General features: G+C 40.8%; 3 protein-coding genes across 3 annotated transcripts; all 3 read right to left on the bottom strand.

The window, feature by feature from the left end:
* Nucleotides 1-559: 559 nt before the first annotated feature.
* On the bottom strand, nucleotides 560-4,518 carry LOC128302608 (adenosine deaminase 2-like). Its single transcript, XM_053039471.1, has 3 exons — nucleotides 3,764-4,518; nucleotides 3,355-3,702; nucleotides 560-1,143 (listed from the first exon to the last, which is right to left on the bottom strand). The coding sequence occupies exons 1-3, from the start codon at nucleotides 4,454-4,456 to the stop codon at nucleotides 706-708; spliced, it is 1,479 nt and encodes a 492-aa protein (XP_052895431.1). The 5' UTR covers nucleotides 4,457-4,518; the 3' UTR covers nucleotides 560-705.
* A 3,063-nt stretch (nucleotides 4,519-7,581) lies between these two features.
* On the bottom strand, nucleotides 7,582-11,354 carry LOC128301094 (adenosine deaminase AGSA-like). Its single transcript, XM_053037415.1, has 4 exons — nucleotides 11,214-11,354; nucleotides 9,021-9,777; nucleotides 8,151-8,501; nucleotides 7,582-8,055 (listed from the first exon to the last, which is right to left on the bottom strand). The coding sequence occupies exons 1-4, from the start codon at nucleotides 11,288-11,290 to the stop codon at nucleotides 7,606-7,608; spliced, it is 1,635 nt and encodes a 544-aa protein (XP_052893375.1). The 5' UTR covers nucleotides 11,291-11,354; the 3' UTR covers nucleotides 7,582-7,605.
* Nucleotides 11,355-14,685: 3,331 nt separating this feature from the next.
* On the bottom strand, nucleotides 14,686-21,112 carry LOC128305033 (uncharacterized). The gene is made up of 3 exons (XM_053042311.1): nucleotides 20,914-21,112; nucleotides 19,591-19,694; nucleotides 14,686-14,868 (listed from the first exon to the last, which is right to left on the bottom strand). The coding sequence occupies exons 1-3, from the start codon at nucleotides 21,110-21,112 to the stop codon at nucleotides 14,686-14,688; spliced, it is 486 nt and encodes a 161-aa protein (XP_052898271.1).
* Nucleotides 21,113-25,016: the final 3,904 nt, after the last annotated feature.

Raw genomic sequence — 25,016 nt, 5'->3', positions numbered from 1 at the left:
GAGCCGTAGAAAAATGTCTCCCACTGTGCCAGACACACACACACACACACACACACACACACACACACACACACACACACACAACGCAGGGTAGGCGAAACAAAAAAAATAACAAACGATGAGAGACAGGGGATGGTTGCAATTCGCTGGAATGTGGCTCCTGGGTGCTAAACATAGGATTTTATGATCAACATACGCTTGACCGAGAAATCGAGTGCTCGTGTCACGTCGAGAGGACGACCATTTTCACGGTGGACAAACAGGGGCGTATCACTCGACACATCGTCCAAAATGGAGTGCAGGATAAAGCGTAATACAGCGATGAGGACAAATGGTGGAGTCTTAAGAATGTGTTTTTATGGGCTGCGAGTGGTGAGTGAATTTGGTGACAGTATCGTTTATCGGTGGGAACATTTAATGTCAATGTTTTTGCAATTTCGCGGTCGAAGGTATTGGATTTTGCAAGCGGATTGTTCAATAATCAACGTGAATACAGTAATAATTCTCCAGCTCCTTTCTTTTTCCATTTTTCAATTAAACACGTTTTTATTAACGTTCGCATGTTGCCAAATTATTCACATTGCCATTTAAATTTATGTCGTTTTATGCTTCACAACACAACACAAAGACGGGTTTTTACAAAATTTTTAAGAGTAACAAAATACTGATACCAACGGATTTGCGGTTAAACGATCACCAACGAAACTAAAATTCAGCAGGAACAATCTTAAGCGTTTCCGCAACAAATTTGTTCCAAGCAGTTGTCCACTTCTGCAGCGCCCCCGCTTTCTCATCGGCCTCCATCGAGCTGTACTCGATCGAGTTCAGTGCCAGCTTTTTCAGCAACCGTATGTCGGCACGGGCCGACGCCAGTCCCATGAAGGCGACGAAAAAGTCATGGCTCAACGGTGCTGCACACCAGAAGGATGGATCGTCCGAGGACACGACGACGGGATAGTTGTCGGAGAAGTAGAATGCACCCGGGTGGTTGCGAAAATCTTGCACCAACTTCAGCACCTGGTTAGAGATGGGGTTTATTTCAATGCACACTTGACGCTGCTTAATCTGTTCCAGCACGACCGGGTGCTTCAGAGCGGCAAATCCGTGACCGATGCGCTTCGTTCCCAACAGGATAGCGTCGATCTGAAAGTAGTCGTGTTGCATGAATATGTATCGATTTATTTGATCAGAAGATGAATGATAATAGAGTAAGTTTGCTTCGTTGGCTTATGTTCCTGTTTCTTTACTTTGCGTTGGTAATGTCAGACTATTCTTCACGAAATACATAAAATTTGAAATATGAAAAGCTTTGTCATGAGAGATAATTCTAAATATATTGTATTTCCAAAAAGAAAATTCCTTTCCTAGTTTTATAAATAAAATAAATAAAATGATTTAAAATAATGGCATTGATTGTCATACGTAATTATTACTTAGGGCTCATTCAATTATTACGTAACGCAACATTCGTCAATTTTCGACCCCCTCCCCCCCTATTGTAACAAAACGTAACACTGGACGCAACCCCCCTCCATTAATTACGTAATATTTCGTTAACCCCCCCCCCCCCCTTGTTTAAAAAAAATGAATTTTTCTTAATTTATCTAAGTAATTCCAACGTATTCCGACAATTGCAAAATGAAACAAACATACTGCCTAATAAATTTACTATTCACGCCAGGCTGAATTGCTTCATCGTTGCTAATATTTAGAGGTTTTTAGAACTTTTTTCAATCTATACAGCTAAGATTTTGCATACGATATTTTTTTATCAATATTTGTTAATAATTAACAATGGCTATCCGTTTCTTTCATCAATATAATTTGTATTATTGACATGTACCATGTTAACTAATCCAAGGCGAGATAGGTTCTGCATAAAGATATCAATTACCGGAAGATGCTTCGTATACAAGTCCTCAATCACCTCAGATCCCAAACGTAGGACCATTATTCATTCGCTAATCGGCCACTGAAAAAAGCTTAAGAAGCTCGTTGTGAAGTTTACATTACATATCAACTTAATCGAAGTAATCTATTTAGAACAAGAATTCGTATGTAAATGATTTATCAGTACTGCTTCTTATTTTTCTAGCAACCTTTTTTTTGCGTAGTTGTCTTTTATTATTTTTTTTATTATGAATTCACTTTTTTACTCACTGACTAACTTTTTTTTTAAACATAGATTTAAAGGTTCTATAAAAATGGTAAAAGTATAACTTCATTTGTTGGTAAAATAGATTTAGTGAATTATTTTCAGATGAACGAAGCTGGGAGTATATATAACTTATATAGCTCTAGTTTAACACCCAATGGAACATCAGAATTTTAGAATGTCAATATTTGTTATTTGGCTAGGCATTAGGTTATGGTGGTTGGCATTTGGTGTGGAAAAAAAAAAACGGTTAAAATGAATTGATAAGCTTCTTCAAATTCAGCACCATTAAAATCAACTATTTTAGCTGGTATGCTGACTTCAAACACGGCAACCGGGAGCTCTTCAATCTAAATTTAAGGTTCATGAGACGAAGATGCTTGTTTTGTGATAATTGATGCAAACTAGATCCACTACTACACACAGGAATCCAAAATCACCATCTGAGTGGAAATCAGTAGTTATCAATGGTTGAAATGGGTAACAGAAGATATCAAGAAACTTGACCTTTAAACAATCGACAAGTAGATAGATAACATGAAATTTGTATAAAAATCCTTAAAATAAGTTAATTTTTCGTACATAGACTATGAAGCGGAAATCTAAGTACCATCTTATCGTATGTTACGTAACAAAAAGTTAAACCCCCCTATGTAACAAATCGTATCGCTGGTACTGACCCCCCCCCCTATCAGCGTTACGTATTAATTGAATGAGCCCTTATCATTATTTATTATTATCTGAAAAATGGAAATACTTTTGAATTTTGCACAATAAGGTCAACAATATCAGGGATATAACGAATAATTGAAATATTGCTGTTCGCACAAATTATGCAATTAATGTTTTAATTAGATAGTGGAGTTGTCAAAAACTACTATGGCTTATCTTATCAATGCCGGTTATCCCAATGCCACGTGCAGTGAGTATGGTGTCAATAGGTGATATCAAATCATATGGCAACAAGCTGTCCTGGTGCTTAATGGACCTTTCGTTCTTATCGAACGCTACTATCACTAGCGTGCCGGTGACGTTGAGCCTCATATTTCAAGTTTAACCACACACCACAACCGATCTGATATTTACGCACCCAATCGTTCGATTGAATCTGTCGCATTCCAGATTAGAATGGTTCGTCTATCAAATCAACAGAAGAATTGAGTGCCATGCTTTTGTTAGATATCTTATCGTTTACTCACCAAATTTTCGTCCCGTCGACCAACCCAGTTGGTTTCACCGGCGTGGAAGAAGAAATTAATCGCCGTTGGCAACTGCAGCAGCCGCTCGTTAAAGTCCGTATGCGGCCGTCCAAGATCTTCCTGTCCCACGAGATCAAAGCCGGCGATGAAGCGCGGGAAGCGTTCTTTAAGCTTCTGCACCAGAGTAAGGTAACCGTCGAACGTACTATCGTCACAGAATTTTAGCGGTGCGTAGATAAACTTAACGCCTATAAACTTGGGATGGGCTCGGAGAAACTTTTCCGACTGATCGACGTACATTTGGACGATGTCTTCCGGGGAGTATGTGCGATCGTCCAGATCGTAAACCTACGATCCAACAGGTCCGTTTATTAGTTTGGATTGCTGTGATCGGACATGGTCTACTTACCGGTGGCAGCAGTCCTCGGAACTCCAAGTAAGTGACGTTATCAGCAAGCAACTCCCCCAAACATCCGTAGAAGTATTCTTCCCAGACCGGGCGGTATGTTACCATTGGCTCGAAGCATATGAATAGCGCCATAAACTTGCGCCACACATCGTTAATGTCGCGGTGAGCGTTTAGCGGATCCTTCGTGTACAGGGTGAACATCTTCCGGATGGCGTCATCGTACGCTTCGTTACCGAGCGCGGTGCGAATATCCACCACCAAACGCCAATCACCTTCAGCAGTCGGTTTGGTGCGCGAAAATTTGTACACCGGCATCGGATCACGGTCCGTCTGCGGAATGTTTCCACTCTGCCAGAGATGTTCGTGGCGTGTCGCTCGCACGATCAGCTCCGTGCTACCGATGGCCGTATCGTGTGCATGTAAAACGCCACCTTTTGGCATCTGCTGGATGAGTTTGAACAGCGGCGACTCATTTATGCGCTCGACCATCTCGAAGAAATGTCGGGCGGAAACAAGCTCGTATGGGTTCTCCACACCCTTAGCAAGCTCCTGCTGCTTGAGGTGCATCACATACCGGTTAAGCCGTTGCTCGTCATCACTGAGCACCAGATCAGCGCCAAGTCCACGATTCTGTTCCTGGGCGAAGAACTCCTCACGCAGCCGGCAAAACTCATCGTACGAGTGGCGAGCCATTCGCTAAATCAAACCGGGGAAACTTGCACCGACAGAAACAATAAACGGAGCTCCACGCAACGTGTTCGCGACAGTACTGAGTAGGGCAACACAATCGCGACCTACGCAGAGAACCGATTCTTCGGCGTGAGCTCGACGAACAAAAAAAATATCAAAATCCGACGCCATAAAGAAGAACGGCAAGTAAAAGATAATTTCAATGCGATCTCCACGAGATATCGCGCGGTGCACGATGTGTGGTGGTGTTTGGTTCGGTGTTGAATTACCACCACCATCAGCAATCCGCATCCGGACGGTGTGATAGACGTCATTGTTCGGGGTGGCAAGATGGTAACCCCACCATCCGCTGACGTGGTTGATAATGTGGCGTGGATCGATGGCTTGCCCTCGAGGCACTACGGTGGGGTTGGATTATCAGAACCAACCACACACTTCGACGCGACCACACTTCTGCCAGAATGCCGGGTGCGGTGGTTACGCGGGACAGACATTGACAGTCAAGCGTCCGGTTCGTCGGTCTGGCAGAAAGGAAACTGTGCAACGGAAGAAGGGTGTATGTTGTGTTTATTTTATTATTGTTGGCAAACAAACAAATGGTTTGTTGCTTGTTTGCCGCCGCCTTCAATGTACACTTATCATTCTCGCATCCCATTCGCAACATTTCGCACCCCGATGCGTCGGAACTGTGGATTTAAAAATAATAGTAGCGTTTTGGTGGCGTATTGTTTAGTTGTCCCTTTTACTGCGGGGTGTGTAATATTCTCTTTTTTTGTTTTATATTATCACATTTCAGTGGTGGCGATTTGATATGTGTGGTTCAGAGCAGATAAGACTCTGGTCGATGGTAAACGACCACCAGGGTTGTCTAGTTAGCGATTGTTGTTGTCGAACGTTTGTTGTGGTAGTTGAGATATACGTTTGAGAGGCTAGCGAAAAAGTAATCAATCTGCGGAATATGCTGCCGGCGAATGAGATGCTAACATATCGCACATATAGAATTTGTTGAACTTCTTGGCGATGTTTGCTAAAATTTAGATTGATGATATATTTGGATATGTTTCTTTTTGGGCGTAGCTACTACAACAATTTCACCTAAAGAAGAATAATTTTTCACCTTGCAAATGGAAAGTTTGATTTGTGATGACGAATAATTCCGATTTGTGGGGAAAAAAGTCAGCTTCTATTTGAGCTAGTTCCAAGTGATGTGAATGGTTCCGGGTCTATCTGTTTCAATGCTAGCTCTGTTTGAATCGATTCAGGAAAAAACCCCGTTGACGTCAAGCAAACTCGTAAACCCTGTAATAGCCGTGTTAACCGAGCAAATAAACAATCAAATAAATAAGTAACTATATTAACATTTTAAGTAATTAGTATAAAATATTATAAAAACAGCATTACTTGAATTGTACTCCTTGTATTCCTTGTATTATGTTTATCTCCAGTTTTTGTTTAACATTATCAGTTTTGTTTAAGATATGGATAGGAAAATAGCGATGAATTGATTTTTTTCCCTTTTTTGGACATGAATAAATTTTCCACCAACTATACAGATGTTTCTTTAGTTTAACTTGTAAATTGGGGAGCATTACTATATTTCGTTCAAGTTGAATTATACTATGCCGAAATAGATCTAAAATCTTTTGCACAGTATGCATCTTATTGATTTAAATAAATCATTCAATTTAGTCGAAAAAGCTTTGAATATATTCAATTTCATGGGCAAAAAGAACTGGGATTAGGTTGTGAAAAAAATAACGTATCATAGCGTAACGTATTATAACGTAACGTAACGTAAATAACGTAATATTGCTCCACAACCACAGAATTTTGAATTCATTTCAAAAGGTAAAAATTTGAAACATGTATATTCTACCCAAGATATGGTATATTGCTGCCCTTTTTTCTCCACTGAACTCACAGATTAGTAAAATCAAGGCAGAAATAACGAGATTTGTATGGTGCAGAGGGAAGCTAAGAATTCCAGCTCACACTTTAGCTCTACCAACTAAAGAAGGTGGCCTCGTCTTCAGATGCCAGATCTGAAAAGTAAAGCTCTGTTGATAAATAAGCAAACAAAAAGTAAAGAATACACCACTATGTCCAAGCTTGCATTACAAACCACAGACAATCCATCCAATATTACAGCGTCAAACCTGCCTTGTATAAAAACAGAAAGAAAACAGAAACAGAATATCTTCCGAGGAAAATAAAAGAAAATTCATCCAACAAGAGCATTTACAAACATTATTTAAGACAATTACATTTCCAGAAACGGGTCTGATTTTGTCCAGTAGGTGTAACGACCTCCTGGGTAATGAACTTCATAACAGTTTTTGTAAACTCACAGAGTTCAAGGTTTTATCTGGGGAAGTTAGGGCTTTTTTGGAATGCGGTCAAAATAAAACGAGTTAGATCTGACAACAGCTGTACTTTCTAAACCTTTAACAAAATGAGACTGTTTCAGATCAATGTTTTAAATTCAGTTCAAATTCACTGAAATCATTCAATTCACACGCGTACAAAGCATACAATATTACAGTCTAAAAAGGTTAGAGCTGACATAAACTTTCTTTGATAATTAGGTGGCCTTCTCTGTGTGAAGGGTTCGCATTTACTCCAGATCCATCTCGGCTCATTCTGGCTCTATTATAAACGAATCTTGAGATAGCTTCGATTTTACCAGATTATATTGTAAACCCTGTAATGTGTTCTACGTACATGGATAATCAGTGCTTAAGGGAACGGTCATGGAGTGCATTTAGTACCGATCGCATGATCCTATAATCGTTGATAATGTGTGAGTGTAGGGCTTTCAATGTGTCACTCGAGAAAACTTTGATCCGAAGTGATTAAACAGATCCCAAAACTGCCTCCTAACGTTGCTAGCTAAACACGAAAATCTTGAAATTTTAGTTGAATTATATTTCACAATATCGTCTGGTTCGTTTCATTTGTTCGCTGTACGTTCACATGCCATGTGAATCCTTCCAACAGAGCTACATCAAAATGAAAAAATAGTAATTACACTTTTTACTCTGCAACTGAAGCAGACTAAATTTCACCCGAAGTGCTTATATCGGATAAGGCAAAATAAAAGAAAGAGTCTTTTCTGTTCAGTGCTCGGTTCGTGTTATATTTGCCGCTTGAGTTTACACTTGATTTCGTTTCTCTGCTAATATCTGCTCGACTTTCGCATCGATGAAATAGTCCCAAGACCGGTAGAATATTGCTTCCGCCGCGGCCTTATCCTGTTTGTTCATTAAGCTGTAGCGCAACGAGTTGAGGGCTAGCTTTTTCAGCAGCCGGAGATCCTGATGAGCCGATGCCATGCCCAGAAAGGCCATGTAAAAATCGTGGCTCAGCGGAGCGGCACCCCAAAATGACGGATCGTCCGATGATACGACAAGTGGAAAATCGGTCGAAAATAAAATGCTGCCCGGATGGTTCCGATAATCGGCTACCAGCTTGAGAACCTGATTCGAGACGGGATTGATTTCGACACAAATGTCGCGGTTCTTCACCATTTCCACCAGCACTGGATGCTTGAGCAGGGCATACCCATGCCCGATGCGCTTCGTACCAAGCATGATGGCATCGAACTAGAGGATACGATATATCGAAACGAAACGAGATGTTCATTCCAGCATTATTGATTGATTTCGCAAGTACGAAGGCAAATTACGGCGGTACGTACCAAATTTTCATCCGACGGCATACCGTGCCAGTTGGTTTCGCCGGCATGAAACAGAAAGTTGATGGATGAAGGTAAGCTCAGGAGCTGCGGGACAAAGTCCAGCAGGCGACGACCTGTATCCTCCTGGCCGACAAGGTCAAACCCAACCACGTAGTCACCGTGTTGGTGGTGCAACCGTTCAGCAAGGCTCAAATATTGATCCACCGTTTGGTTGTCGGCGAACCGCAGCGGCGCGTAGATGAACCGGGTTCCGACAAAACGTGGATTGGCCGCTTTGAATTCCTCCGTGATTGTTCGATATATTTCTACCACATCCTCGGGTGTGTAGGTATTACCGTCTAGATCGTACAGCTGCAAGAGTTGCCAAATTGGAAAATTTAAAATCATTTCATTTTAGGACCATCGTTGTTCTTTCTTTGCTGATTAATGCAAAGTGAATGCAGTTTTGATTTAAAAACAGATGGCGATTGTTCAACGAATTCCTGACCCTACATTATGCAACAATTAAACCTACAATTTCTATTGTGTCTCGTTTGGATAGTGAATTCCAAAGCTTTCACCTTCATTTTAGACCAGTTTCAAATGTCTGGTATTGGGAGCAAACATTCAAGGCATCTGCCAGAACATGCCGATGCCATTATCTTATAAGTGAATACGTAATGGTTTGATTGCAACAATGAGACACTTACGGTGTGAACCGTTACATCACCAAGCTCATCCACCTGTCTATTTTCGTCCCTCACGACAGGGCCAACGCGTCGACTACGAAATGCCATCAATCACACGATGACAGTCGAATAGAGTCCCCAGTTGCCCACAGTCGTTAGCATGTACTTGCCCTATTTTGTCCTCCGTTTGCAGTGCGCTTACCGTTGGCAGCAGTCCCCGAAACTCCAGATACATCACGTTATCCTCGCGGAACTCTCGAAGCGCCTCCCGGAAGTAATGCTCCCAGACGGGTTTATACGTGACGATGGGATCGAGCGCCAGGAAAATCTGGCTGAACCTGTCCCACACATCGTTGATGCTGCGATACGCGTGGAGCGGATCCGCATCGTAGAGCGAAAACAGCCGACGGATCTGTTCATCGTACCGGTCGGCACCCGTCCGGTTCCGGACGGTCTGGACCGGTTCCCAACCATCACCGGTCGACGGTTTTACGCGCGAAAAGCGGAACTCGAGGTCATGCTGGTCGGTGAAGGTGCCTCGCTGCCAGAGGTCAGGAAAGTACGTTGCGTTCACGATCACCTCGGTGCTGGCCAGTGCGGTGTCGTGCGCATGGAGCACGGCACCCTTGGGCATTGCGCGGATGAACCGGAACAGCGGTGATGCGTTGATCTGGTCCAGCACTTCAAAGAAATGGCGAGCGGGAGAAAAGTTGTACGGATTGATGAAACCTATTTCCAGCTCGTCTCTCTTCAGATCCATCAGGTGGTTGTTTACGATGGTTTCGTTTGTGGTCAGGACGATGTCAGCTCCGAGGGCCTGCTGTTCTTCACGTTCGGCTAACAAGCCACGCTGGTAGCGGTATTCTTCTGGCGTTAGACGTGCAGGTCGTTCGATGATCATATGCGCCTCCGGGGCGGAGAGCATTGCCAGCAAACCGCACATTAGCAGCATACCGAGGCTTGGACGTGGGGGTAGAAGGGAGAAGGGCGATGAAAAATAAAATTCCAATGGCGATGGAAACTGACCGCATTGTTACCCATAATGAAGCAGTGGGTGGTTTTGGTAACAACTAAAGTTTACCGAATATTGAAGCACATTTACTGCTCGGATGTCAAGGTCATTTTTTTAGGTTAGTTTTGAGCCCAATAATGGACACTCGAATTTAATAAACCCACTAACAAGTATTGGATGAGTTTAACGAGTAAATAACATGACGTTTTGTGTTTATTATTGCTATTTTATAGGAGTTTTGTCTAATAATTGTTCGAATACGCAAAACATCACATGAAATCGAATAAAGAATTAATACAGGAGCACTTTTTCCTTTTCTTAGGTTAGTGCCTACTATCTGTTAATAAATGCAATTCTTTTTACTACAATGAAGAGGTATTTCAGAAAAAAATATGTTTACTAATTGACAGTTTTACCAAAATTTTAAATATTGGTACTGAAATGTCTGTAATATCTTTATGAAATTATCAAAACACTTGTTCAATCCTGATAAGCGGTGTGTTTCACTTTTGTTTTTTTTATTTTGGATTTGTTTTAATAAATTCTTTTGAAGATTAGTTAGGATAGGTTGTCGCGGTGCAGATGAGTTGCTTGTTTGTTTGAAAATGTCCGTTAACTTGTTTTATTAATTTGTACGTCCTAGTTTGAACAATCTGCGATTCAGTTTCCATGGAAACACAACCAATTTTGGTCACTTAGTTTACTTATTCTGATTCGCGACAGTTTATTCGCGAACTAGTGTACAGATCACAACCTTCACTTTATTTAACACCTTTTTGTTAACTTCGTGTATAACCTTTAGCACTCTTTTTATGCTGTGTACGTAGTTATGTTCCGCCACACTAACCGTGTCATGCCATGCTTCCTATCGTTCACTGTTCCAATTTGCAACCGGGCACATGATTTGTTTGTGCAGCATCAACCGTTGATTGTGCAGTGGCTGTGATCGCCCAAAAAGAGGAAAAAAAACAATGCGCGAAAATGAATAATGCCACCGGTTTGGCAACCGTTCCACTGCTGCGGCCCTGCACAAAACCGGAAAGCCCTGTACCGGAAGAATATGACCGAAAATGGCCGTTTTTGTCGTGGCATGTGGAAGCTGCAAATTTGTAGCAATCGGATGCAGCCGTACGTCCGGCTTTTGGCGATGCACGTTTGAAATCTGTCAGCGTGCAAAATCACCACGAAATGCCGTCAATCAAATGCGAAATTTTCGTGCAAGAGTTAACCGGGCCTCCGCTGTCACGGCGGCGGATTGAACTGTTCTCCGTGTGTGTAGTTCGTGGAGACTTTTCTTTGCCGTCCTAATGGTGATTCCTGTTCATTGTCGAATGTTGCTACACACGCGAGAGAAGAAAAAAAAGCACACACACAGGCACGTACCTGATCGAGCAGGTCAATGATGGTTGAAAAACGACCGTTCTACGCTGCAATGGCGATGCTTTCTTTGTGAGCGCCATCACAAACCGAGCGGAGCAATTTGTACGGACGCGGGAAAAGCCCGTTCAATCGAACCGTTCAATTTCACCGTGATCTTTTTGATCTCTTAATCAAGCGTGAGCACTCGGTGCAACGGAATGGCAGTGCTGCGTCAGTTTCGTTTCGACACTAGTTCGGGTGGATAGGTCGATAAGTCACCCGTTTTTCGGCGGTGATGCGAACCCGCGGGACGCGATGGTTTGTGGCCGGCTGCCGCGTATCAACTGCCATCGATGAACTGACGTCGGATCGGATGGAGGTGCTGCAGTTCGTTTGTAAACCACACACAGTGATGCACGTGTGCGCGTGTGAAAGACAATGTGGTACTGTTTGGTCCGACCATGCTAAGACCCAATGGCCGTATGGCTGCTGTTGTGATGTCACTAATAGGTGCCCATGCTGGTGCCGTGTAGTAGCATGATAGTATTCGTACTCATTGATCTCAATACTCTCTATCTAGCATGAGGTTGTGTACGTGGTGATGAGCGGAAAAGATGCTGTGCCTCCCGTACCATAAATACGCTAGTCGTACACAAACAAACAATCGATAGATGATAAGGTACAGAGAAAAAGTGTCGGATTCATACGAAAGGAGCAATAACCGTTTTGCTAATGTTTATAATTGTTTTATTAATTGCTTTTTATGTGACTAACACATTTAAACGCATATTTAACGACTTGGTTTTAGATTTGTAACTTGATGTTGAATCTATATTTTATAGATATTTATGTCAAAGGATACTTTTTTATTTAGCATGAAAACATTGCAGTTAATCCAACAGTTCTTTAGTAACTAAGTATATAAATAACCATCAAAACTCCTCAACATTTCGTTTTGGGGAGGGAACATCAACGACTTCACGAAAAAGGATAGATAATAAAAAATAATCAACTCAGTTGATGCACGTACTAATTGTCTTCAAAAATTTGGAAAAATTAAACTGAATTTAAACTTTCAAATTTTTACTGTATCATTTCATCCCTTAAAATTGTCGGAATATTTACTGTATATTCAAATTAAGCAGCTGTGCAGTTGGATTTATTTAAATTTAAATTTTCACTCAATTTTTAAATGCTTGATTTAAGCAACATGGTTTCAAGATGTGTTTCGCTGAAAGTCAGAGTAGGGTAGATTTTTCGGTATTACCTCGGCATCATTTTGTACACCGAGAAGCTTTAAACACAATTGTTTTATTGCTGCATGCTTCCGGAACTTTACAAGAATGAAACCTTGACGAGTTTTCCTAAATGATCCAAAAGTTATAGTTCAAGTTACAGAAAGGGACGATCGAAAATTTGCGTCCAAAATTGTATATCATACGATCGGTATCGATTTACTAAAGTGCTGTTCATTTAGAATTCGGTCACTCATCACAAGCTGTAAAAGGACCATTCTTTAACATAGAAGTATAATTTTCACATCAAATGAAAGGATAAAAATCCTTGTTTTTGAAAATTGTTTTTCACTCAAATAAGCAAAAAATTATAATTTTGATATACGGATGAAATCATGGACTTTTCTCTTGATGCTTCCCATCAGCTGCCGCACAACCGATTTAGCAACTTCAGCAGCTATTTTTTGGTGGTTCAGAGGCTGTTTTGGTGGTTTTGACTGTCTTTTTCAGTATTATTTTCATTTCTTTCTTTCATTTTTCTTTTTTTCTTTCATTTCAACCTTTCTAGTAGTACTTTGACACTCCTGAAACCGTTTCAATACACATCCAGCTGTAGAAGCGGTGATTTTCATTAATTTGGCAATTTTTCTCCCGGTCCAAGTTGGATTTTCTAAGTGGGTGGGGCACAATTAATTTAAGGCGTTCTAGTTCCATGGTCAAACACAACTGTAAGTTTGCACGGACTTGCACGAACTTTTACACTAATTGAATGAGTGCTCCAGTACCTACACATAAATGTCAAAAAGTTCCATATAGCACCACTGGTGGCGCTACTGTACATAAAATAGTCTGACCGAATTCTAAATGAACAGCACTTTAGAACTATATTTCTGAAGACTCGATGCTTTGTTCTTTGGGAAACCTTTCAATAATCGCAATAAGGTTGAATAAATAAGGTTCGAATAGAATCAATAAGGTTGATTAATACTTCCTCGCACATTTTTTTTCTATTGTGTTATGACAAATAAACAATTGTATAGAACTCCGTATCAACGCGATCGTATCGTGAAATAAACAGTAATTATGGAAAGTCAAACACGTCGCCAGTACGACAGCTCGTTTCGTGCAAAAACGAGTTAGCTAATGACATGTATTTTCTATCATTTGTTTATCAACAGCCGATAATTACGATTCAATGAAAACAAAACCCCATTATCGCGGAACTAATGCAGGCTTACACGATTAGCTTCGTTTAATTGGCTGACCATCGATCGCTACCCGACCGCCGGAACGCTGGCTGCCGACCAGATGGGTTCCATCGGTTGCTCCATTTTCCCGCTGACCGAACATGTGGACACAAAGTTTCAGTTTGGCTCGGATTGATTACTTGCAGTGCGGTGCAAAGCGGGTAATTTACATTGTCATCAACTGGGACATCAGTGCAACGGAGCTGACAGTGTTGCAGATCGAATCCTCGTGGTTGTGATTAAACGTCTAACGATTAGGGTCGAATGGATGGGTTGCTGGAATGCTGGAAATGCACGAAACAAAACTGTACTGAAAACCGCACGAAAAATAAACACTGCCACGTAAACGCCTATGTTTAATAAAACGCCCCGGAAACTGGGTGAGGGGTGGCTTAATTGATTTAGCAATTTGCTCTGGTTTTATTGATGTTAATTTTGTCAACATGTGGTTTTTGCTTGGCGTACTGAACCACCTCGGCTCGGGATTTCCCTGTGGTTCGATACACTTCCAACCCGTGTTTTTCGTTGCTTGTTTGCATTTACGTTGCTTTTCCTTTCAAGGTTCTTATTTACACATCAAGCTACTGCCGCCCATGCCCATGCCGTCGCGCTCAGAAGGGGCAACAAATGTTGCCGACATCGTCCGGATTGAAACACCAGCCGGAGGGAAAGCAGATCAAATTCAGCGCCACAAACGCGTACACGTCCACCTCCGACAGACCGTAAGCGATCATAAAATGGTCCAACAGGTTGGTGGAAAAATTTTCCGGCTCGAGCGCATCCTGCAATGAATGGGGCGGGGTGCGAAAAAGGGTTTGTTAGAAACATCCGAACTCGTAACGCCATCGACATATACAGGAAATTTAACTACCACACGAAGCTGTTTATGGATGTATGAAGCAAGCGGCCCGGATGAAGCGATGCGAAGGAAAGCTCGATTTGTACGATTTTACATGTGTATGTGTGTGCATATTTTGGCCGTATGTTTGGTCATCGATGGTGTGACTCCACCCTTCAGAACGGGCAGCAGATGTTACCGATGTCACTCGTGTCGATGCATCCGGACCGGTAGCAGACGATCGAATATCTAATGAACGACGGGTGACCAGCAACGATCGGTGATGAACGTTTCGTGCCAGTGGGTTTTTCCAACTGCAAGGATCTGGTGGTATGCTGATGACTTTCGGTTTGCTTGTGCTGTGGGAGAGATGGTACAGTATTTTTACAGTGCCCAAAACGGCGCACCGGGGGTCGGTTTAATGAAACATTTGCACCGTTTTAGCAATTCCCTATTGCTCCCATCCCACGTTCCCGAAGATGTGCTCCTGAAGCCGACTGCAATTTAGCCGATGAAATTGATCAGTAGCGGGAATGAACGGATACGGAACCTGATTGCTTTCTTCGAATGTTGGCGTCCGGAGTGATAAATTATTCCGCTCCAGCATCGGCAGTATGTTAAATGGAAAATCTATATTAATCAACATTCCAACATTCCGCTCCCGGGGACCGTTCGTTTTGACCGAAAAAGTTGAAACGGGAAACGGGATAGGGAAGGAATACACACCGGAATGCAAACAGGGACATCGGACATAGAGTCGAAATCGAAGCCCGGAAACACCAACGGATGCACTTGTTTGAGATGGTTTTGTGTTTTTTTTTTGTTTAAAGTCGGCACGAGGAGTAAAGCGAATGAAGAATCACACCAGCCATTGGCCCGTTATCGAGCTGGTAGGAAATCATTATCGATTCACCGGGTGCAGGACTTTCATCGATTGAACATTGGAACGGAGTTTGCATACTCATTTGGTCAGACGTTTTGATTTTATTTTTCAACAGAGGCATTTGTGCGCAAGCGATAGACGGAGCGAAGGGATGTGGATTTTGCCGGGGAAGAATAAATACTTTTGGAAAGCTAGAACCAACAACCTGTTGATGCTGTAGGATGAAATATTTTCTGTTCGTTGTATGGAAACATGTAGAAGATTCTGGTTAACAGATGGTGTAACTTGAATCAAGATATTTGGATTCAAGGTGGTTTGATCATTTTGGAAAACAGTTTATGTTTCTTACAAGCTGATTCCAAATACTGTAAAGCCATTTGTTGCCTTACCCAAACTGTCTACATAGTCTATAAAACACAAGTGTGTTAAATTAACAGTAAATGTCATATTTTTGTTTTCAGTTTGACGTATTGTTTTAAGAATGATTTTCGTTGTGAACTTTGGAACGGTAAAAAGCAGTTTTACCTTTTCTTTATTTTAGTAATTTCGTAACCCTTATAAGGAATTTTGTTTTTATCATTTTATTATAACATCTGTAATAGTCAATTTACCCATTCTGTGAAAAAAAGGAACTAAAGAACTGCGTGTGAAAGCAAGGGAGGAAGATGGCGAAAGAATTAGTATATTAGTTCAAAATGATGTTGTTTGTTATAAAAGTATGCCGGCAGTACGTTAAAGCATCTGACGTTGAAAATAGTTTATGATGTACGAAAACAATATAAAAGTTTAAAGCGAAAACTGTAAAATATTGTGTTATACGTGTCATGGATGAACATGAAAACATTAATTAATAACGCAATACATGCACTTAATCTGAATTATTTGCCTTAAAACGGGGTATTATATCAAGATAATCTACCTAAATATACCAAAGAAATAGATACTTATATCCCAGTTGTATGGAAAATATATGGCTACAAGCTTTGTAGTAACTCTCAGATTCAAGATGTGAAGAACTGATTAATTAAATGATTAAAGCGGATACTAAAAATAATAAGGATGCTGTAAAGTACTGGCTTGAACATATGTTAAGTTAGTACCGAAAATTGGCTTCTTATGTTTGACAGGGCAATGGAGCAATCTTTACAAAAACGAACACTACGAGCTGTACGTTAAACTCACTGTCGTACAGCCCCACGCTAAGCTCTGGTGAACTGTTCATGTCACGTACGACATAACCCGTAAAGCACTTCTAGGTACTCCACATGAAAAGATTAGGCGTGGTAGGCTAGAATGGCAGGGATCGTGCATTGCCTGACGACGGCACTCGACCGTGAGCGGTTTAGACGACTCCTGCAGAGACCGCGAAACCGTGGTAGCGCCTGATAACATTAAACGATGACCTAAACAATTATTATACCTTAATCAATTCTAAACTGCTAATTTTATTACTTCCAGATTTTTTAACAAGCTTTAATTTATAGCAGAGCCTTGTACCATACAATGGTGCTCGAACGTTAGCGGTTTAGAGGACTCTTGCAGCAAGCCAAGTACGACAAGCGGTTGTAGCGCCTGATAGAGAAGTAAATAAGTTAATTTTTATTTGTTTTAGGAATTTCGTTCAGCAAAAGTCATACCATACAGTAGTTCTTGAAAATAGTAAAAGCTCGCAGGTAATAAATAATATAATTTAACATAAATTGTAATAACGAGAGTTCAGAAGAGCTAAAGCTTTAGTTATTTTTTATGTGTCTGTAAATGTTGCTAAAAAGAGTACGAAAAAGATCACCTTATTCGCTTTTGAAGATTTCATCAACGAAACGCACCCATCATAAATGGTGTTCTTGGCATAATATCGTCTATTATTGGAATAGAGAGCGCCAAGGGTCACAATCGACCTGCATCCTCTACCTGCTAAGATGCTATTAAGCGAGGTTATAAAATTTCTCCTACACTTTTGCACCAAACTTTACGACCCTCAGCTGGAACGACGCAACGGCCACGGTCTGCAGCGATCCGACGCACCCCGGAAAGGCCATCCGTTCGTAAGCACCGCCCAGCACGACGCGGTAACTGCAGCAAGACGCTCCTTCACTCGCTGCTTATATTATAGATTGAGGAAAATTAATTTATATTTAAATTTTCATCTTTACCGCCAGCCGACCAGCGAAAGGAAGGACACGTACCGGCAGGTCACTCGGATCATTGCAGCGCACTCACATGAAACCCCCGCTCGGTGTGGATCCGTTGCAGAATATCCTTCACGGGGCAAGGATCGTTTGCACCGCAACGCTTGGACGGATTAAGACGCTGTGCGAAACTCACGCGACGATCTTCGCCACACAAGCTGGCGAGCCTTAACGAGACGGTTCGGTGGCATAGGGTATCGTTCAAGCATTCGGTACCTTCGTTGAGCCACTCGAGCAAGACACGGCTGGGGCATGGTTTTATGGTGCTATTTTTGGCTGCCCTCCGTTCTGATAAAGGAAGCGGTAATGCTTCTTTATCGGGCTGCTCAGGAGAATGAGCCTTTTTTTCTGCGGTGGTGTGGTGGCGAGAAATGCAAGCAATTGTGACCAACTTGCCAGACCAGGGACCAGCTTTAATGAACTGTGCAAATTGATTCCGACGAAACTACTCAAACTTTTGGCAATGACTGGCGAATGAAAGCGACTCGTGCACTATTTCTGGTCGTGATGTCAATCGAGACAAAAGCAACCGGCAATCGAACGTTGGGTATGGGAAGCATGTCGCGACAGAGCTGTTTGCCAGGTCGTGTAGACTCGGATGGTGAACTTTCGCCGATGAAAATGTATAGTGGAGTTTATCGGAAACTTTGCCTTCTTGTGGTGGTTGAACTCCACTGGATTAGTTTTCGTCAAGTTTTATAGCGTTATTCGTCACTGCCGGTATCGTTCCAGTGGGGTGGAATGTGTTCCAGTGGGGTGTTAATAAAAGGAAGCTGCTGGTGGTTTATTCAGTTAGCAACCTCGACTTGACCATATTCGGTAAGTTTTCACCGAATATACATTCATATTGATGACATCCAGGATACTATGTTTGAATTCGTAGATTAGATAAAGTTCGTAGATTTAAAAAATCATAGCAAGGATTTATAGACTTAAGTTATTTGATTTCCGAGAGCATTTCCTGTTTTAGTTTGTTAAATGATAATTAATGTGTTAAATGCTTGGAATGTTTCCATTCCATCCATTCTGTACATTCTAGAACAAACTAAACTTTCATGCTCCTAGTAGGTATTAAAGAACACGACCATTTTTGACTACTGAGTTTAGATTTACAGAATTTGGCTCGAACGACTCTCTATTAAAAATAGTTAAATCATATTGCTCCATAAATAACTATGTCGATCTTAACACAAGTATGAATAATGTTAAATTAATCTTGCGTAGCACGTTTTAAAATGTTTCATGCATATTATGAGGTTTGGTAAAGTTATTTAGGCCACATTAGGCTGGATGACTTTTATTAATAAACAAATAATCATTGTTGTTATTGTTTACTTCCTAAACAGTTGAGTAGAAAATAATAAAAATATTATTAACCATGATTTTTGTGTTGTACCAATTGGCGAGAAACTTTCTTATTCTCAGTTTATTTGCATCAAGAAACTTTCTTCGTCGATAACGGAGAAAATTAAATTTAAACCCAAACCATCCCATCGTTAGCACATTTGCAGACGTTTGTCGTGCCGTAATTGAGTGGCAAAATGCACTTCTCTTGTTCCAATGTACCGACTCTTAATTGACTGTGAACGATGCTTGCGGAACCCTCTTCACAAAACCATTCACAGTGATTTCATAAAGCATCCCTTTTCGAAACGTATACAAGAAAAGAATAAGAAACAATGAGTACAAACCAAACAAAAAAGCAAATGGCAGACACAGCACCGAAAACGCAAAGACTTGCACTCCATGCTAGCGTTGGTGTGATTCGTTTGCAGTTCTGGCGAAACGCCATCCTTAAACTTACGGTACGATCACTTTGAATAGTTGACCTTTCTATCTGGCCATCGGTTCGTGAATGGGAAGACAATATTATGACAAGGAAAATGAGCGTCCTGTCCTCGATCTGTGTCCCGAGACCGTTCTAACAGCGGGGCGGTGGGCTATGCGAACGAGCGGTAGCATTCCTTCCATCACCGAATTAAACCTCTTGCTGTCCAGCGTTTACTCACCTGGTAGGTAACGAACTCAAAGTCCCTCGGTATGGTGCTGGTGTGATGAGGTAAACGCCCTTCCAGCGCCTTGTCCAGATGGTATTTGATGAAGTTTTCTCGATCTGCAGCAATAGGAGAGAGACCGACGGGATTGGAGTTAAATTGAGAGTGAAGAAGCAGTGCGTTCAGTCACGGAATCAAGAGTCGGATAATGATTGATGTTTTGCCGGGAGTTCATCGTCAAAGATGCCAAACGGTACGTCTGCAAAAAGCACTAGCACTCTCTAATCAATCTTAGTCTATGTGGAGTTTTTGTTGCAAATACTCATTCAACGGTATTGCGCCGTAGATGGTTTGCAAACTTTTGTCCCATTAGTTAACACCATTTTCCAGCGCCCGATATACGCTGGCGTAGTCGACTGCAAGAGCTGACGGAAGGTGATTGGTGAAATACATAATTGATGAAGAGATGTTTCGTTAATCTTATCCTTTCATTCATTAGAAGTTAATCCTTTGCTGCTATTTTTAATTGATTTAATTTTGAACATAAAGAAATCTGTTGTGTTTTATTATAAATGAACTAACAATCACTTTTCAAAAAAGCTCTTTAGTGCAAAGAGAAAATAAAAAATATAAAAAAACATTGCAATAAAAGAGTGATGTCTTTTTATAGGTCTACATTGAAAAATAATATTCCTTATCTGCCTGTAATAGCAATCTTACATGATACTGAAAAGGGTATGTGCAAAAAAGGAAAAATTCACTCTTGTGTCCCACTTTCGCGTGAATCATGTGAAAATAACCCCTTCAGTAATTAATCGATCAAATTTAGCTCCACCAATAAACCATTCCACCAGCAACAAGCCAAACACGTGAACCGATTGTGCATGATAACGGGTTCGATAATTAATTTGACGATAAAGAGAAAAAGGTGAGCCCCGAACGGCTAATCGAATTGGATAGTATGCGAAAAGCGTTATCAATTCGCAACTAGATTGAAAACCAACCCGACGATCGGCTCGTCAGCATGGTTTTTGCAGCTAATAATGATCGTAATGTATCATTTTAATTCGCCGGGAAATAGACCGGCACGCACCCGGTTGGCTCGGTTGCAATAATTGCATACGCCTGCAGCCGTGCGTGGCGAATGTGCTTAGGAAAACTAATTCCAGGACTCAGCGGATGTTAGCACTGGCCATCGTTTGACGGAACGTTCTGCAATTAAAACTAATAAAAGCAGTTGAAAGTTGGTCAAGCAGGCGTTGCTTGTGGTGCTGTGAAAGATGTTGGGAGATGGTCCCGATGCCCCGTACGTCTTCGTTCGTCCCTCGCCGGTCTTACCTTCCGGTGCAATGGCATCAAAGTAGAGCTGTGCAGGCGTGGATGCCGATTTGCCCAGCGCAGCGTTCCGCCGGTGGACGGTAGTGGCCCCATTTGCGGTGCAAAGTTTTCCCACTAATCCGATGGCAATCAACAGGATGCCTGCAACACCCAGGCCGGGTTTGTTCGGTTTGCGTTCCCGTCGGCGTTGCTGCAACATTTCCGTGGTCGTTTGAAGCAGTTTTCACACGAACACACACGCAAGCACACACGGGAAACAAATACACACACTCGTGCTGAATGCACTTTAGGGTTGACCGAGCTTCCGAGGGTGGGAGTCCTGGGAGTCCGTTTTCTCACAAGGATAATGAGCGAATGATGGTGCGAGTCTGCTCAGGACGATTCTACCGAGCGTCTTTCACTAGGAAACTTTCTTCCGTCTTGCCCAAGCCTGTCTGCAATGGACTCGTATTAATTACATACACCAACACACACACACACCCTCTAATGTCAAGGATGGGAAAATGGAAGCGTGATACTTCGAAACCGTAAAGAACGATTCGATAATTGACACACGCGTACACGCACGAGTTGGCCCGCGTCCCAAGAAAACGAGCAACAATCTTCGGAAACTACACTAATTGACTTTTAGTTTTACCGGCACAGGAAGACTCGGGGCCACCAGCTGAATGCGGGATGCGTACGAAGCGGAATTGACACTTGTTGTTAACGGCACGCCACAAACCGTTCAATTGAGGCCTTTCGTTCGCACCCAACCCCAGTTAAGGCCCGGTGCACTCGTAACGGTGAGCCTGCTGGATCAAGATAATCGCCATAGTTGAGAGCTTTTCTGTGGCGCGAGCGGAAGGCGATGAGCCGGTTGGAGGTAGTGCAGGAAGAGCCGGTGTGATATGGGATTTTATGAGCCTTCTCGATGGCAAACACCGTCGGCTTTGTTTTGGGCTCATAAAATCATTAATTGCCAATGCCACCGAGTTGAGTCGTCCGGCGTGACTTCTGCTTCGTATCGAGGATGGCGGTCGTTGGTGGGTAGAGGCTCTCGATTGGCGTGGGACAGTAATTAATGATGGGTCACCGAGACGGGAAATCGAATCCGGTACTTTTGCGTTTAATTGTGTGCGAACGTAAACGGTTGGGAGACAAAACAAAAAAAAAGCAGAAGGCAGAAAAAACACACACCCACTGGCTCGAAGAAAGGAGGAACAGGATGTCCTGCATTGACGCGAGCACCACCAACCGGAAGCTTCCACGTCCTTCGGCCTAGTCGGTTCAAGTGGATCGCTTGATCCGAAGATCTGATTTCGGTTCGACAACGGTTCAAAACGCAAACGAAGGGCAGGCGGGCGGGCGGAAGAAGTCGGTATCCCTCGATGACGCTGTTTGACTGGTGTCTGATTTATGGTACCGGTAGCAGCGTGCGATACCGTTAATGTGTAGAGTTTAATTGGTATTTCGTCAAGCTTGGGGATGTTGTTAACTTGACTGGGAAAAGCCAGTCTGCATGGTTGAATAGCAGGAATTGACGAACGCATTATTTTGCTAAAGAAAGAAGTATGGTTGAACGAAAATTGCTAGAGGACAAAGTAAAGTTTAACATCAGTAACTCGACTAATAAAAAGCCACTAGTGAAGCCGCTTGAAAGCTAATAACGTTATTGTAGATTTAATTTGCTTTAGATTTCTTAAAACTCAGAGTTTTGTGTAAATGCTGATGAAATAAATAAATAAATAAATAAATAAATAAATAAATAAATAAATAAATAAATAAATAAATAAATAAATAAATAAATAAATAAATAAATAAATAAATAAATAAATAAATAAATAAATAAATAAATAAATAAATAAATAAATAAATAAATAAATAAATAAATAAATAAATAAATAAATAAATAAATAAATAAATAAATAAATAAATAAATAAATAAATAAATAAATAAATAAATAAATAAATATATAAATAAATAAATAAATAAATAAATAAATAAATAAATAAATAAATAAATAAATAAATAAATAATTAAATAAATAAGTAAATAAATTAAGAAATAAAGAAATAAATGAAATAAAATATTTTTAAATGTAATGTTAATGTAGTTTCTGAAAACGTACAAAGCATAAAGTAGTAGCTTTTAGAGTAATGCTGAATGGAAGAATTTGTATAAATTATGAAATAAGTAGAATAAAACATTTCACTATTGTAATAATATATTGTTGAACAATGGCTGGCACTTCTGACGCTCTTACTGATTTATCCGGCGATACTTATCGGTGATTGGCTTACAACGCCTCGTCTATCCATATGGACGGTCTAAAAGGACTTTACGGGCTGGGGTTTCCGGTGTCTTTGATAGTTACCTTGTTAAAAAATGTCACAGATCTGGAATAAGGTTCAATATCTTATGAAGTTCGTGCAACAGGAAGTACTTCTCCATTCAGGACATAATAAAAATGTAGAAATCATACATCAATTATGGCGCTATGGTTTAACCCCAAAAATAATTTATTGAAAATACAAACAAATCCCCATGTTTTTTGTAATTATGCTTGCTTGATACCGATGTTGCCACAAAAATTGTTTCATACCAAAGTTGAGAATATTGGTAAGTTCTATGCTACAAATATTTTAATCATATTAAATGTATTTTTGAGAGCTATTTACTTTTAAGTAATGGGTCTCATGAGGAACCCTTTAAAATATGCCCTTTGATTTGATTTGGTTTGATCGATTGGATTTTGCACAACATTGCCAACTGAAATTAGCCTAATTGGATAGGTAATTTCAAATGTATTATACAAATCGATGGCAATGCTATCCTTATTTCTCGTAGTGTATGGACAATTTAATATCAACATTGATCCACATGAAAAATATCTCAAGACTCCAGTTGACGAGATTTTGTGTTCTTTCTGAGGCTTTAAAATGTTTTCTCTTGAGCTTTATCAGATCAATCGTCGTGCCATATTTGGCCTGTGTGTCTGAATTTTGATAACCCTTGCAAACCCAAATTACACAATGCCCAACTACTCGTCAGTTATAGACGTTATCTCATAGCACATACTAGTTATGTGGTTTATTTTCCTGTCTTATAGAGTTCTAATTGCAGTAAATTTTAATTGCTGTTTTAAATACCTGAAAGTTGAATGTCATGCAGTCATCAATTGATATTTATTTATTTTTTTACTTTAATTCGAGCTCGAAAGAAAAGCATGTAAAATAAAATAAATACATTTTAAAACACAACTCAAATGTTCCAACAGCGCCCTCTTGTGGCAACATATCGTACCACCTTTATTTCATGCAATTGCTGCGTGCGAGATTTGTTTGTGTACAAGCTACCTTACAAGCTCGTCAAACGATAAGTTAGTGTAATTTGGTATTTAAAAAAAAACTGGTTTTCGAAAGTTATAATATCACAATCACCCCCAAGTTGTTAAAAAGTAAAACAGAAAAGGAAAGAAATTATTGTGCCACAAAAAATCTCCCAAACAAACATGATTGATGTGATTGTCTGATTCTTAAAAGCATGACACTCAACAGCTGAAACCATGTTTTTTTAACTCAAACTCTTAAATTACTATTAATGAAAAAAGTTCCAAGCAAATATGTTAATCAAACGTTGAGATTTACTTCATTCTCTCACAAACACAGTTAGTTTTAAATTTGTATGTAAATACCTCAACAAACTCATACCTCAACCCCGAATCTCCTATCGACAGGCCCAGATATACGGAACAGCAGTTGAAAAGTTTTCTCGCATATTTAAACCGCCCATGATGCCAAGGGAAAGGTCAGACCAGACATTAATTTTCCACCAATACTAATTTTCCCTCCCCGAACCGTGCGGTTCCAAGTTCAAGTGACATAGAACGTGGCATCTAGCGAGAAAACCGTTTATCATGTACCATTCTGAGACATCGCTGTGAGTCGCCTTACCTTACCTCTTTCAGCATGACAGCCCAAGTGCGGCAACAATTCAGTGACCTGATTTTTATGCAAATCATCATCAATTGATAATTAATATGCAAACTTCCGATACGGCGTGGGGGAGATCGATGGTCACCGTGTACGAATTTCGCTAGCAACGAGTAAGTTTTCTTTCA

Source organism: Anopheles moucheti, chromosome 3 (assembly GCF_943734755.1).
Source record: "Anopheles moucheti chromosome 3, idAnoMoucSN_F20_07, whole genome shotgun sequence".
NCBI lineage: Eukaryota > Metazoa > Arthropoda > Insecta > Diptera > Culicidae > Anopheles > Anopheles moucheti.
This window is presented reverse-complemented; position numbering and strand designations above follow the sequence as displayed.